This window comes from Panthera leo, chromosome F3, assembly GCF_018350215.1.
Source record: "Panthera leo isolate Ple1 chromosome F3, P.leo_Ple1_pat1.1, whole genome shotgun sequence".
Classification (NCBI taxonomy): Eukaryota; Metazoa; Chordata; class Mammalia; order Carnivora; family Felidae; genus Panthera; species Panthera leo.
Window position 1 is genome coordinate 43,434,656 of NC_056696.1, and position 13,918 is coordinate 43,448,573.

The 13,918-nt window shown below is 56.0% G+C and overlaps 1 protein-coding gene across 5 annotated transcripts in view; it reads left to right on the forward strand.

Moving 5' to 3' along the window:
• Positions 1 to 13,918, forward strand: part of NFASC (neurofascin) — a 69,646-nt gene that overhangs the window by 40,546 nt on the left and 15,182 nt on the right. For 3 of the 5 annotated variants that reach the window (XM_042925129.1, XM_042925130.1, XM_042925132.1), the window contains 3 exons: positions 121 to 243; positions 1,260 to 1,433; positions 3,615 to 3,629. In XM_042925129.1, coding sequence (XP_042781063.1) covers positions 121 to 243; positions 1,260 to 1,433; positions 3,615 to 3,629 — 312 coding nt within the window. Of the gene's footprint in view, positions 1 to 120; positions 244 to 1,259; positions 1,434 to 3,614; positions 3,630 to 8,804; positions 9,048 to 12,548; positions 12,666 to 13,918 lie in introns of all 5 variants that reach the window. The other 2 variants (XM_042925128.1, XM_042925133.1) reach the window with 2 other exon arrangements.

The following is a 13,918-nucleotide window of genomic DNA, read 5'->3' on the forward strand; positions in this document are numbered from 1 at the left end:
ATCCTGCCTGGGGGTTACCCAGAGGTCAACACCTTCATGCTTGTGCTTTGTTTTTGTGTGCTTCCTCATCCTGCCTCCCTCCTCCCCCTCATCTCCCCTGCCCTCTCCTCCTTCCCCAAGTACCCAGTGCCCCCAGGCGTTTCCGAGTCCGGCAGCCCAACCTGGAGACAATCAACCTGGAATGGGATCATCCAGAACACCCCAATGGGATCCTGATCGGATATACTCTCAAATACGTGGCCTGTACGTTCCGCCCTTTTTTTCTCTTAATCTGGGAATCGGAAACCCCATTCTCACCAACTCACGAAGGAATCGAGGCAGGAAGCCTATGGGTGCAAAGGGCACTGCAGAGGGATAGAGGCACCTGGGAGAAGTTCCCCATGGGATTAGGAGAGGCAGGCGAGACCGAGGGAGCTCCTGGTCTAATGAGGGGTGCAAGTCGGCCCCTCAGGGATCTTAGGGTCTCCAACACCCAGCAGTAAGTCTAGGAGAGGCAGTTTTGACCTCCTCCGATGGGGCAGACTACATGCAAGGGAATCCACACGACCCTTGGGGACACCAAACAAGGTGTCATTTATGTTAAGGCAGCTGTATATAGAGCGACTCCGTCAAGAGCCTGAGTAGGGAAGACCTGACCTTAAGAGCTCAGTGTCACCATGCAAGGACAGGGGTGTCATCACATTTGAAAAGCTGTAAGCCTTCTAAAGTAGGTGATGTTGTACCGCATTGGGAAGCTCAGAGGGCCAGGTGTGGTGCGGTTGACGATTTTAATAGCCAACTGTGTGCTTCTGTGCGGTTCTGAATCGATCTCTGGACCTGACCGTCCCCCTTTGAGGTATAGTGAATAGGCCTTTTACAAAGGAGGCATTAATGATCAAAAGCTCTAGTTGGTTGTGCCCTAGTTCTGTTTGAAAGGAAGAAAGGAACTCAAGTTTTGTCCTTGTTGAAAAGGCCTGGGGATTATAAACTAAATCTTTCAGCATCAGCCACATAACTTTGCAGTGAGCTGGAGATAATGAGATCAGTGAAAAAGCATTAACCCTGGCGTGTCATCGGAGGGAGAGACGGAGGGGTCTCGCCCACCGCTCTGCCCTTAAACCCAAATCCCCTACCCCCCGGGTCATTAAGGTTTCGGGGCAGGTCCCACATGTGCCCTCTCCAGCAGAGTCGGGAAGGCTTTCTCCTCCCAGCTGCAGACTGTACAACCCACCACGGTCAATGTTGCTGAAGTTCAATTGCACTTACCTATCTCTCCCCAGTTAATGGAACCAAATTAGGAAAGCAGATAGTGGAAAACTTCTCTCCCAATCAGACCAAGTTCACGATGCAAAGAGCAGACCCCGTGTCGCGCTACCGCTTTACCCTCAGTGCCAGGACGCAGGTGGGCTCTGGGGAAGCAGCCACAGAGGAGTCACCAGCACCCCCGAACGAAGGTAGGTGCATTACGGCGGCCTTGGGGATGAAAGGTACCAGCTAATTCAGATGCCTAGAGAAACACCCTGACCTGACAGCCTCCTGGGATGGAAAGAAAACAGGGCAGCGGGTCCTCCAGCCCCCAGTAGCATACAAGAGAGCCCGTCTCATATACTGAGAGGTAGGTGCTGGCGAGGTATCTGGAAAACTCACATCTTCTTAGATGGTTGCAGTCAGACCTGATCCCAACTCTGTCGTGATTTTCTCAGCTACTTAACATCTATCACCTTGCCTTCTCTGGGGGAATAAGGAAGAGGGCCTGCTTGCAGCCTGAGCCGAGTGAGTTGTCAGGTCCTTGGGGGGGGGGGGGGGCGGCGTTGGGAGACAGCCACTGGCCAAGCCAGCTTCTTGAGGCACAAATGCTCTCAGCTCCTGGCACCTGGCGTCTTCCAGCGGCAGAGTGCGCCTGCCTGAGACGTCCACTAGAGGGGGCTCCAGGCCCACCTGTGCCCGTGCCAGCTCCCGGAACCTCAGGGATGCCAGGCTGCAGAAAGCTTGATGTTGGCAGACCCTCTCCAGAAGGAGGGGACCCCCTGCCTCTCCAGAGGCACAGTGGGGTATTCAACAGCCATTTCCTGAGCACCTGAGGTGTGAGACACTGTGCCAAAAACTAGGGCTACCGCCTAGGAGGGGAGACAGCCACAAGGATATCTGATTGCTGTTCAACATGAGAAATGTTACGTTCAGATGAAGAAAGTCGGTGGCTGTGCAGAGGAGGGGTGAGTCCTGCAAGGCAACACTTCACAGGAGAGGCAGTGGAGCAGACAACAGGTTACCCTGTCTAGTGCTTACCCCAGCAGGCTGAGGTCCGACGGCCTGCCCCTGGCCCGGATGGGACCTCCTGAGTACCCTCTCCCACCCCAGCAGAGCCTCTGCTTCCGTCGCTGGCCCAGGCCTGCTGCCTTGCCCTGGGCCCTCACTTTAGCTTCCCAGCAGCCCTGCATTCCTCCCCAGCCCCGCCCCCAGGGCCAGCAGGCCAGTGCTGAGGCAGGCGGGAGAGGGGACAGACAAGCTGGAGAAAGGCTGACAATCCTTCCTGTGTCCCTCTGTGGTCTTGTAAACCAGGAGTGAGCCACCCTATAAGTCCCCCTCCTAGTGTGCTCGTCAAACCCTCTGGGCACTCAGGCAGTTTATTCGGGCTGGGGGACTTTGGGCAAGTGGCTGATGTAGTCTTCTTCCCAAAGGCCTGGCCAGACGGGAGAGTGCACTTTCCTGATTGCTTAATTCTATAACGAGAGACATAAAGAGAGCCTCTTGTAACCTCCCCGTTTCCAGCCCAATGCAGAACATCAGATAAACAAAGCCCCATTGTCCAGCCCTAGCGACCACCACAGGATAAGTTCTACAGCCCCAGGGGACAAGAGGACAATGAGAGACTTTCTTCTCAATTTAGGGATTTGCAGTAAATTCAGGAATTCCTTTTAGGGCTCTCAATCCACAGTTGGGTTTCTTATTTCATAAAATACAGCTGTTGGGAAAAAACTAGGATAGCAGACCCTCAGGACAGGAGCCGGGCCTGAGGGCCACAATCTGTGACGGTTCCCCGGCCTTACGGTTCCCGGCCTTCCAAGGCTGAGACGGTGTGGGGGAGGGTTTGCGAAATAGGCTCGCCCCTCCTCCATCCACCCCAACACTATACACCATCTTCCCCCAAAGATCTACAGGAACAGTCCTTTCTACGGGGGTTGGTGGCCTGCTCTGCCACCTACGCCTTATGCCCTCAATTCTTGGCATGATGGAAGGGCCACCCAGCCTGCCTCATAAAGATCAGCCGAGCCAGGGAAGGATGCACCCTGGAGGAAAGAGCTGGGAACAAACCACTCGAGACTGTCCCTGCGGCCACCTCCTAGATGATAGTCTTGGAGTGGAGGTGGAATCAGAGTGTATTAGAAAGGTCTCCCAGATCCCGGTGGAAATTTTCTGTAGGAACATACCAGGCCCCAGGGAAGTTGAACATGAGCCCTGGACACCAGTTGGCATCCTCGGGGCAGTAGCCAGCACCTGGCCACACTGTCTGGGTCAGGTTTGAGCCAGACGCTCCTCTGCTTGCTTGTCCCGTGGTTTCACCTGTGCTCTGTTTTGTCTTCCCTCTCTCATCCTTTCTCCCTCTCTCTGGCCATCTTGGGCGCTGTGTTCTGAAGCTACTCCAACCGCAGGTACCGTACCAGCAGCAGAGGTAATGGGCATGGCATGGGACGGTGCAGGCGGAGCCCAGCCCAGCCAGGGTGGAGAAGGAGGGAGAGGCTCGGGATGAAGGCATGCTCCCCGCTCACCCTTTCAGTGGTTGGGAAGCCAGACCTGCAAGGAGGATGTGTGTGGGGGAGGGGTCGGAGGAGGTCAAACACCCCCTCTTCCCTTCACTTACTCTTGGCCTCCTGGGATGGCTCAGGAAGGGCCACACACACACACACACACACACACACACACACAGAAGCTCCAGACCCAGTCTCTGCACCTGCAGGTCTCTTAGAAGCTGAGCGATTACTTCCCCTGACCCACCTGGGCCCTCGCCTAGGCTTGACATCTCAGAACGCAGAGAGAGGGTCCACAGCCCTTGGGTGGCCAGCTGTGCCCCTCGAAGGAATGCTGCACCATGAATGAGAGCAGCTGGCCCCCGTCTGCTGGTCAGGCTGCCATCCCCTGAAAGGGTGACCTACGGGTGAGCACGCTGTGCATGCCGACCACGCATGCTGCATGGGGGCCCGGCACCAGCCCTGCCATCTACCATGGGTTCTGGTCAGCGACGACGAGTGAGCTTGTCCTTGGATAGGGCCAGGTGCTCCAGGACCTGGCGTCTTAGCGGGCACCACGGGCTGATTGTTTCCTCGCCCCTTAGAAACCCAGCTTCTCAGATTCTTCAGCATTAAGAACAGCCTCCACTCTCAGGGTCCGGGAGGTAAAGGCACAGCAGAAGGGAGGAGTGGGCAGGCAGGTCCCGGCTTAGGAAATGACCTGCTAACCACATGGCTCCTCTCAAGCCCTCATGTTGTGGGTTCGAGGACACCAGAGGGCGCGTCACCACCACAGAAGGCCTGTCCGCAAGCTGGAGAAGCTAGGCAGGGGACCCCAGGGTTCCTTCCCCCCGCCCTCCTCAGAAGCTGAGGACAAGGCTCACCCTGGCAGAGCAAAGGCTGTGGGGCAGGGGGTCACTAGAGCCTCCTTAAGCTCTTAAGGGGAGGAATGGAGAAGCAGGTGAGGAATCTGAGGGTTGGCTTATGGAGGGTTACCTAGTTTGCTTGCCTCCCCCCCTTGACTCATTTATCCCCCACCCCCGTTTTAGGTTGATTCTATTTCTGTTGCACACCCGCTTCCTTCCGTTTGTTTGTTTTGCCAGACCTGTGGGTGGTGTGCCGCCATCATCCCTCCCTCCCCCAGGCCCCTCCTCCCCGCTCCCCGTCATCAGCCAAGCTGGTGGGTCCCAGGGCCTCCGCACAGGGTCAGAACTCCTCCTCTGGAATAGGAAGTCGAGAGAGGTCCTGGGCCCGGGGACCGTGGAGAAGGCCATCCTTGTACTCTGGGCATTGTCCTGACTTTCTGACTCAAGTTGGCACACGGGTCTCTTCTGGAACTATTCTAGCAGGTGCTCGGGGTGGCCTAACAGGCTTAGCGAACATAGAAGGGGAGACTCGAGGCACCAAGAGAATTAGCTTGAAGCTCGTGGGTCAGAGCTCCCAGCCGCCCCCCCCCCCCACCCTGCACCACCACCATCTGGCACCCTGGGACCCAAGGCAGACGGGTCTGGTAGCATGGGGTCTGCCTTGCTCAGTGAGCACCGTGCCACTCTGGACTGCCCCTCTCAAGAGTGGCCCCTGCAAGGGACAGCGATCGTTCCAAACCCCTCACTTTCCGCTTCCCGTTTAGAAAAGATCCAAGCCCACCGTGGCATGCACAATGAGCTCAGGGGCTCTGTCCCTCTGTCAAATGTGTTTCCTGGACTCCAGCTTCACATGACATGCTGGTAGAGGCACATTGCGCTTCTTTGTAAATGAGATATGCTGATGGCACCAGCTGTTCTCAGCTTTAAATTCATAAGAACCTTCTGCACAATCTGCAGGTGCCAAGCGATGGAGCCCAGGTTCCACATTTTTGACACGGGCCTGTTATCCAGCCCACTGCTCCCTTCCCTCTCATCTTCCCCAAACCTGGGTGGTGGTTTGTTTTGTTTTTGTTTTGTTTTTTACCCCAGGCTGATCTGTTCATACCTTACCCCGTGAAAATAACCCCTCTCGTGCACCTGTGCCTGTGGTCTCTAAGGATTGCTGCCCATCTGCCCTGGCCATCTGTGATTTGGCCAGGGTAGTCCACGCGCCATGTGGACATGTTTGGACTGAACCCTCCACCTTGGAATGTCTGGAAACTGCTGTCCTCGTCTGTGACTTAGAGCTGCAAATGTTTGGTGGGCAGCCCCGTGACAGGTTCTGGGGTCAAGGCTGCTGCTCTCCACTGATCACTGACGGACATAGTGCACAGAATCATGGTTCTCCAGCCCGTAATTCCTGCTGTAACTAGAGATGCCCTCTTAGCCCAGCAGCATGCCTGTCCAGCCTGTGGGCCACTCTGTCTCTAAGCCCCTCTGTCCTCTACCCGAACCCCACCCCAGGGGACGAAATCCTCTAGATCCCCTTTGACCTGAGCGCTGGACGGTTTCCCCGTGAAAACCTGCCTTCCCCTCGCGCCTGTAGGAGCCTCCAACAACTCACTCACCTGACCCAGAGCCTTTCCTTTTCGCCTCTGCCCTCCCTGTCTGTCTGGCCCTGTCCGGCCATGGGACAATAGATGCAGCTAATGAGTGGGCCAGAGAGAACACTGATTTGCCAGCTGTGACCTCAGCCAGCTGGGGCTGCCTCCTCCATGGTGACTCCAATGACGGGCACCCTCTGGGAGGGCGCCTGGGAGGCCACTCCTTGCCTCTTGTCCCCCTCTCCCTAACACCCCGAGGCTGCTGCCGCTGAGCCGGAGGAAAAGCATTTAGGTGGCCTTCGCCAGTAATGCTTCCTTCTGGTCACGCTTGGTGGAAGGAGCCATTGGAGGACAGGGACAAGACAGTGCAGCATCCTCAAAGTCATTTCCTGTTCTTGTCTCTGACCAGCAGGGCCCTCACCTAGCCTCTCTTAGCGTCTCTGTCTCTAAAGCTGCTCGGGGGACCGCCCGGGGAGGTGCGTGCGAGCCTAGCTGTGGGCCTGTGGGATGTAGTGTGTGTCTCCACTTCACAAGAACTAAGGGGCACATGAGTGTGTACAGCTTTGGGGGGAAATGACATTGATCCAGGGGGCCCCGGAAATGCAACACCACTGCCCAGGTCTGCACTACACAGAGTGGGATAAGTTTAACTCAAAAGGAGCGTCTTCCCAAAGTTTCTTGATGGTGCCTTTTAAGTGGTCATAGAAAAGGGGGGCCCTGCGAACACTGTATTTGCCAGAAATTATTAGAAAATACCCTGTTGAGGAGGAAGCAGATCAGAGAAAGACCTGCCCCGATGGGCAAGACAGCCTCTCAGGTTTCCTTCCTGCAGCACAGAGCAGCAGGAAAAGTCCATGTGTGTCCATGGCACAGGACCTGCAAGGGGCCAGCTCTGGGAGAGAGCTGACCTTGGCCTTGTGGATCTCTCGGGCTTTTCCGTGTGTCTGTCTGTAGGTCTTGGTGAGTGTGATCGGTGAATTCCCTCATGCTGAGTTTTTATAGCACTGAGCTTTCTAGGCCTGGGGCCACCTTGGACCTGCTTCAACAGTGGGGAGGGAGAATGGTCCCCATCCCACACCTTCCCGATGTGTGAGTCAGGAGGTATAGGGAATATAGCACTGCCTGCTTTGACCCTGCCCAGGAATCTTTGGAATGCATGGGACATACTTGGCCACCCAATGTGACTTCTGCTGTCAGCAGCCTCAGGGTCCGGCACTGCCTCTGATCTTGCAAATAGGGAAGCAGTTGGGATCCCAGAACAGCCCCTCCTTCTCTATGGGGACTTGTAATATTGGACACCCAGGGGAATGAAAGGGCTTTTGTTGGTCAGACTCTTGTTGAAAAGGCCTAGGGTGTCTTCATTCTCCCCTGAGAAAAGCTCCCTGTCACTTGTCTCTCTGGCTCCCTCCCTGCCCTGGCCCCATCCCGGGCAGTGAGCTTATTTTCTTCCTAAACTTCTAGAGATTTAGAGATAGGCCTGGGATGTCGCTATTCCTCTGCAGTTACAAGTGTCTCATATCTTAACATCCCTGCGTTCTGCCCCATAAAGTCGACCCTGATCAGATTACAAGAGATGGCAAGAGGAGACGGGGCTCTGTCTCTGATTTGCCCCCATCATTCTCACACCTCGGCTTTGGCAATATTGGAACGAGAGGGTCACAGGACAGCCCTTTGGTAGCTGCCATGATCCTCCTGTAGAAGGAAAGCAAGCCTATGGAAGCGATGTCACATAGACAGACCTAATCCCCTGGGGCTGACCAGCGTCGAGGGTAGCTTCGGATGGGAGACGAAGGTGTGAGAGTGAGCAGAGATCTGAAGCAATCCCCTGCAGATTTATGCAAAAAAGAAACCCACAAATGTATCTCGCTTGCGTCCTGGGATTTCTCCATCTACCAAGCACAGACTATGCTGTGGCAGCATTAGTGTCCCTCCCACGTCCTGACGTGAAGGGGAAACCCAAATGTGCTGGGAAGAGAGGAGTTACTACACGTTCGGGAGGACTATCACTGGGCAGAGAAGAAGGGAGGAGAGGCAGGGCCATGGACTAGAGCTGAGTGCCTGGGGAGGGGTGGACAGTGAGACAGGAGATGCAGGCCACGCTGGGAGGCCGACCTACAGAGTGGGGATTGTTCTCTCTCTGGTTGGGTTTGGGGGTGTCAGAACTCGAGCAGCCATGAGAAAGGGGAATTTGGGAGCGGATGGTTGGGAATGGGAGCCGTCGGGGTGCTGCTGCGGGACACAGCCGGCCACCTGCCCCCCTCCAAGGCTGGAGCTCCAGGGCTGCTGCCTGGCCTGTGTCTGGGTGGCGCTGGCCTGGGACCCCAAACCGTGCCTGGGGCCGGAGTGACTCGGTGCGGGTCCTTTCCCATCGCCACCCTCACCCTCACCCTCGGCCGGGTGCATGCTGGGCGCTTTGAGCCACACAGACCATGCGAAGAAAATGAAACACGCACGGGGCTTCATTCTCTTCCTCGCCCATGGCTGTGTCCTCTCCCCGTGATCCTCTGACCCGGTCCGTCACGCTTGCGGGGGCTCCCGGGTACCGAGCCCCGTCTCCCCACCGGGCTGCCTGCCTTGCACGCGGGGGCCGCGAGGCCAGGCCGGGGACGCCCGAACCAACCGGACTCGGCTGTTTTACATTTCCCTCCCAGCTCCTCCCACGTTGCCCCCGACTCCGGTGGGTGCGACGGGCGCTGTGAGCAGTACTGACGCTACTGCCACCGCTGCCACCACCGAAGCCACCACAGTCCCCACCATCCCAGGTGTCGCACCTACCACCATCGCCACCACCACCACCACCACCACCGCCGCCACAACTACAACCACTGCCGCCGCCGCCGCCACCACGGAGAGGCCTCCCGCCACCACCTCCGGGACTAAGATGCCCGAATCCGGTACTGCCCACTGTCCCTGCGCCCCGATCCCTCCGCGGGAGGCTCCCCGCGTGGGGGGGGCGGGTCTGGGATGCCGTTGGCCACCACCGCCCTTTGTTTCCACTTTGAAGGCACACGTGGCGAGGATTCTCAGTCTGGTAGCCCGGGGGCACGGAGCACCTCGGCCCATCCGTGGGCGGCTCTCCACGTCCCCATTCTAGCCTCAGATCTGTGTTCACAGCGGGCCATGCTCCTCAGGCAGGGTCCCCGGGTCCCGGATGGGAGGGCCGCCTCCACCTCCGCGCTAAGCAGCAGCTTAGGGCTGAGCACCCTGGAAGGGAGAGAGGACGCGGGCCTGAGCCCGGATAGTTGGCCTGAGAGGGATTCCTGCCCCTGCCGTGTCGCATTCAGCCCTGCGACATAGAAGGCTGAGGCGTGGAGAGCGGCCAGCCCTGCCGGGCAGCTCTGTTCCCAGAACCCTGACTTCCCTCACATCGTCTCCCAACAAAGCACGCTTCCGGCCGCCCCCCGCCCCCTTTTTTTAAAAGAAGAGCTTCCGGGAAAGAGCCTTGCCAGGGAGCCCCATAACGCCCACGCCCCTAGATGCACACCCGAAGGGAGAATCGCAGCCTTAAGAATTGATTCCAGGGCTGGCCTGCTGAGCCCAGAAAATGTGCTGTCCCGTGTGCAGCCAGGCCAGGAAGCTCTGTCCTTCCAGCATGAGGAGAACCCCTGGGCGATTTAGCCGTCCCTCTAAGAACCAAGCATCAAACACTCTTTCATTACCATCCAGGGGAGGGCCTCTAGTTCACAGAGCCCACGGGCCAGCTATAAAATCAGTGTGATGCAGCTGGCAGGGGACGCAGGAGGCATCCAGAGCCCTCCGCCAGCAGCTGTAGGACTGTAGACCCCTCTGCGTCCTGGGCAAGTCCCTTTACCTTCCGAGGCCTCACGACTCAGCACCTGAATGAGGGTGGAGGCTTAATGCACCGTGTGAGTATTGTCTTTAATTCAATTACGTGAGCCCAAAGGGGAGGCGAGTGATACATCGGGGACACGGTGTTCCTCAGGCCTTGAAGGCATGGATTTGCTTTAAAGATACAATATCCAGAATTGAAACAATACGGACTTTAGGAAGACGTTGGCTGAGGAGAAGCCTGGCAGGCCATCAGAAGCTCCCACCGGTAGTTTGGTGTTGGGTGTTCTTTGGGGCCACGATGAGGCATCTTTGCGTGATAGCAGGGCCCTGTGTCCCCGTGAACGCTTGGAGGTCACAGAACAGATGCACAGAGAAGGAAGAAGGGGACTGGACCTTGCCTCCCAGCAGAGTCACTGCCCTCTGGAAAGATCGGCCTTGCTGCCACATAGGACTAGCCCCATTGACGCTCACACGCGACTTCTAACTGTCCAAGATGCTGCAGAGGACCTGCCTGTGCCCCTGAGTTTATCTTTAGAGCCTGGGGACACCCCGCAAACATCCTCACTTCCCTCAGTACAGGAAAGTGGTTCTGCCAGCCACGATTTTTTTAACCATCTTTCAGCTTTTTCATGTCTTATATCTTAGGACCAAATGTTTCCTAAATTTCCTTTCCTTTAGGGTGAAACAGGGCTTTTTATTTGGCCTTAACTTGTCTCTTTCAGATTTCAGGGGATACCCCCTAATTCTCTCTTTCTGGGAGCCCGCAGAACAATCCATGCTTCCTCTCACGCTTTTTGTGCTTTATAGTAATTGATAGCTCTCCTTCTTGGTCTTCCTCTCTGAGCTTTTCAGTTCTTTAGCAGTGGCACTGCCTTCCCCCAGCTCCCACCTCTGTGTCATTCTGCTCCAGTCATGCCCCAGTCTCCACGCCCTTTACGAGAGTCAGATTTGGGTCAGTGTTGTATTGGTGGCCAAACTGTGTAAACCCAAATTCTCTGGCTATTTCCAGGCCCCAGAGCTGAGGAAGAAGAAGCTCAAGTTCCCAAATCATGAGTTCTCATAATTCATTCCCACTAGCAAGAGTCGTGAGATTCCAAGGAGCTGGGATTTGGGGTGGCTTAAAGCCGCCAGTACAATGGAAACACCTGGCAGATAAGTAAAGAAGCCTATCTTCTGCCCTCCCCATGGAGAATGCCCTGTGGTGCCATCAGTGGAATCTCTTTCTTGGCCCCTCACCTGACATGAATCCTTCACCTGGGGCAACCCGCACCTGACAAGGTTGTAGTGAGAAGGCACCCCCCGCAACTGACAAGGTTGTAGTAGAGAAGGCACCCCCCGCAACTGACAAGGTTGTAGTAGAGAAGGCACCCCCTTTGAAGTAAAGACCAGGAGCTCTTTTATCGCTTCCCCAGCCCTGCAGACTCAGTCACATGTCAAACGGATAATGAATAAATGCATCACCAATGTACTCTATTCATTTATATTTGACAAGTGAGTTAGTGACAGTGCCCCCTTGCATGCTAATAAAATATACAGGAGCCACACTTGTAAAGTCTTTGAAATACAAGGCTTCATGCTAGTACTCCACCATTAAATCTTTGCCGGGAAATGGGGTAATCAGACTGCTGGGACTCTTGAAAAATGATTACGTTTGAAGATTAGTGCCACTCTCCTGTCCACAGGCTATGGTTTCAGACAGTGCGGTGGCTTTGATAAAGTGGCCCCCAGCTCATAGGAACTAGATAATTAATGTCTTCCGTACTGCATGGAGATCAAGCCTGAAAGACGATTTAGTGCCGAGGAGCCAAAAAAATTGGATTCTTCTGGTGTCTCAAACGCTGGGGATTGGGGGTCAAGAAGGAGTTCTCTTCTTTGGTTCCCATCTAGCCCATGAGAGGGAGAGGAGGGGCTCATACTGTCTCTACTTGGGACCCTGGGGTTGTTGACCCCAAGTCCCCTTAATCTGAGGCCATGTTCCACACAATCCAGGATCTTGCTGACCCAGGGACTCCCGAATCACCTGTCTGCGTTACCGTCCTCCCGGTTCAGGAGCCCTGTAAGGCTTTCCCACGTTTGGTCCTGAACTTTCTACACATCACGACTCTTGAGGGGTTTCTAAAGATCCTGCTGTCCTTCCTGTAGAGTGTCTGTAGCTGAAGGGAGAGAGGCTGGCACCTCTTTGCCCCTCTGTCTGTAGGATGGCCAGGGGAGCTTTGCCCAGCGTCCGGGTTTTACTGCACCATTCCAACCCATGACAAAGGATCAAAAAAGGGAAAGAGCCCAGGTCCGAGCCTCCCATGGCATGGATCAAGACCCCCTCTTTCATTCCTACCCCCATCTGTGTGGACACACAGTTTCCAGCTCTCCCTCACATACAGGTCCTCCTGTCTGCGCCCGCTCGTACCTGGATGGCGACCTCTGGCCTGGCCACCAAGGCTGCAGCTTGGAGCGCTGTCGGGCCCCCCGCACAGCCACTTCTGAGTCTTCCCCTTCCGAGCCGTGCACGCGTGTGTATGTGTGTGTGTGCATGTGTGTGTGCACGCGTGTGTCTCCGGAGCTGCCTGTCTCCTCATCACTAACCCCTCTTCTAACCTGCCCACCAGCCCCCGACAGGCAGTCCATATGGAACGTCACGGTCCTCCCCAACAGTAAATGGGCCAACATCACCTGGAAGCACAATTTCGGGCCCGGAACTGACTTTGTGGTTGAGTACATCGACAGTAAGCATTGCTGAGCGGGGCACGGCGGCAGCTGCGGTGGGTAGCGTAGACGCCATTAAAGAGATCCTGTGAACTCCCCCAGGCTCAGAGGGGCCTGTTAGCCCGGCTTAATTATGACTTAATGAAATCGATACGCACTCAGGCGGCAGTGGGGTGGGAACAGCAGTCGAAGGAGAAGGAAGAGGGCTTCCGAAGCCATTAGTGGAGGTCTAGGGTTGCATGTGCTGGGGAGGACCCGGGTAGTGGGGCCCTTCGTCCGTTTCCTGCCCAGGATGAGGGTTCCGAATAGCCCCCATAAGAGCCAAAGCTCACTCTGTGTGGCTTTCCTTAACTCAGAATCCACTAGTGTCTGGTTTCTGGTTTCTTCACTAGTTCAGTTCAGACTTTGGGTACCACGGTGTTTTGCTCACAGAGGGATGCCAGTGCCCTATGGTCCAAGGCACAGACCAGGGTCGCTTGTGGCAGAGAGCTGGTGGCTTGAGCTGAGCTGTTCACTCTTTATTGGATCTTGGGATCAAGGGTCATATTCATTACGCTGTAGGGGGTGGTCAACGTATCTCCTTCTTTGAGAGAAGGCCCCTGTTCCTGAGGACTCAGCCCCACCACGTTGTTGTCTAGCGACTAAACCAGCTAACCCAGCCAGAAGATCTCTAAGGGACGAGCAAAGCCAAGTCTTAGTTCTCCGTGGTCGGAAGGGTTCACATCCACCGACTCTCATCCCTAGTTTGGCCCTTACTATTTCAGCTTCCTATAACCACCGTTCGCCCTACACCCTGATAACAAGGGCGCTCCCTTCTCCTGAGGTGTGGATTCTCCACACAGCAAGAAATGAGAGGTGAAACCGGCAGTGAGAGCCAAGGACTGGAGTCCTGCCTCCCCTCCGGTTACCATGAGGGATGCTAACTGGCTCTCCGAGCCTCGCCAGAAAGCTCCCACGCGGGAAGTTTGTCACCCCCAGGATAACAGAGCATTGACTGACCTGCTCTGTAGGAGCAGGAAGTAGGTCATCACGTTTAGTGCCAAGGCTGTAGTGGGGGAAGAAGGCTTGAGAAAGAATAGTGCCGTTGGCTGAAGGGCCGTCACGTAGGAGAGTCGGCGTCGCGTTGGAAAGGCTGGTGGCGCTGCCTGGTGACCTCCTAGTCTGCGCGATGGCCCGACCCCATCCCCCACGCTTCTGCCTTTGACAGGTGACCAGGACCCTAAGCACTGCCTCCCCGGCTCCTCCTGCCTGGCCCTAGGCTGACTGAGGTTTC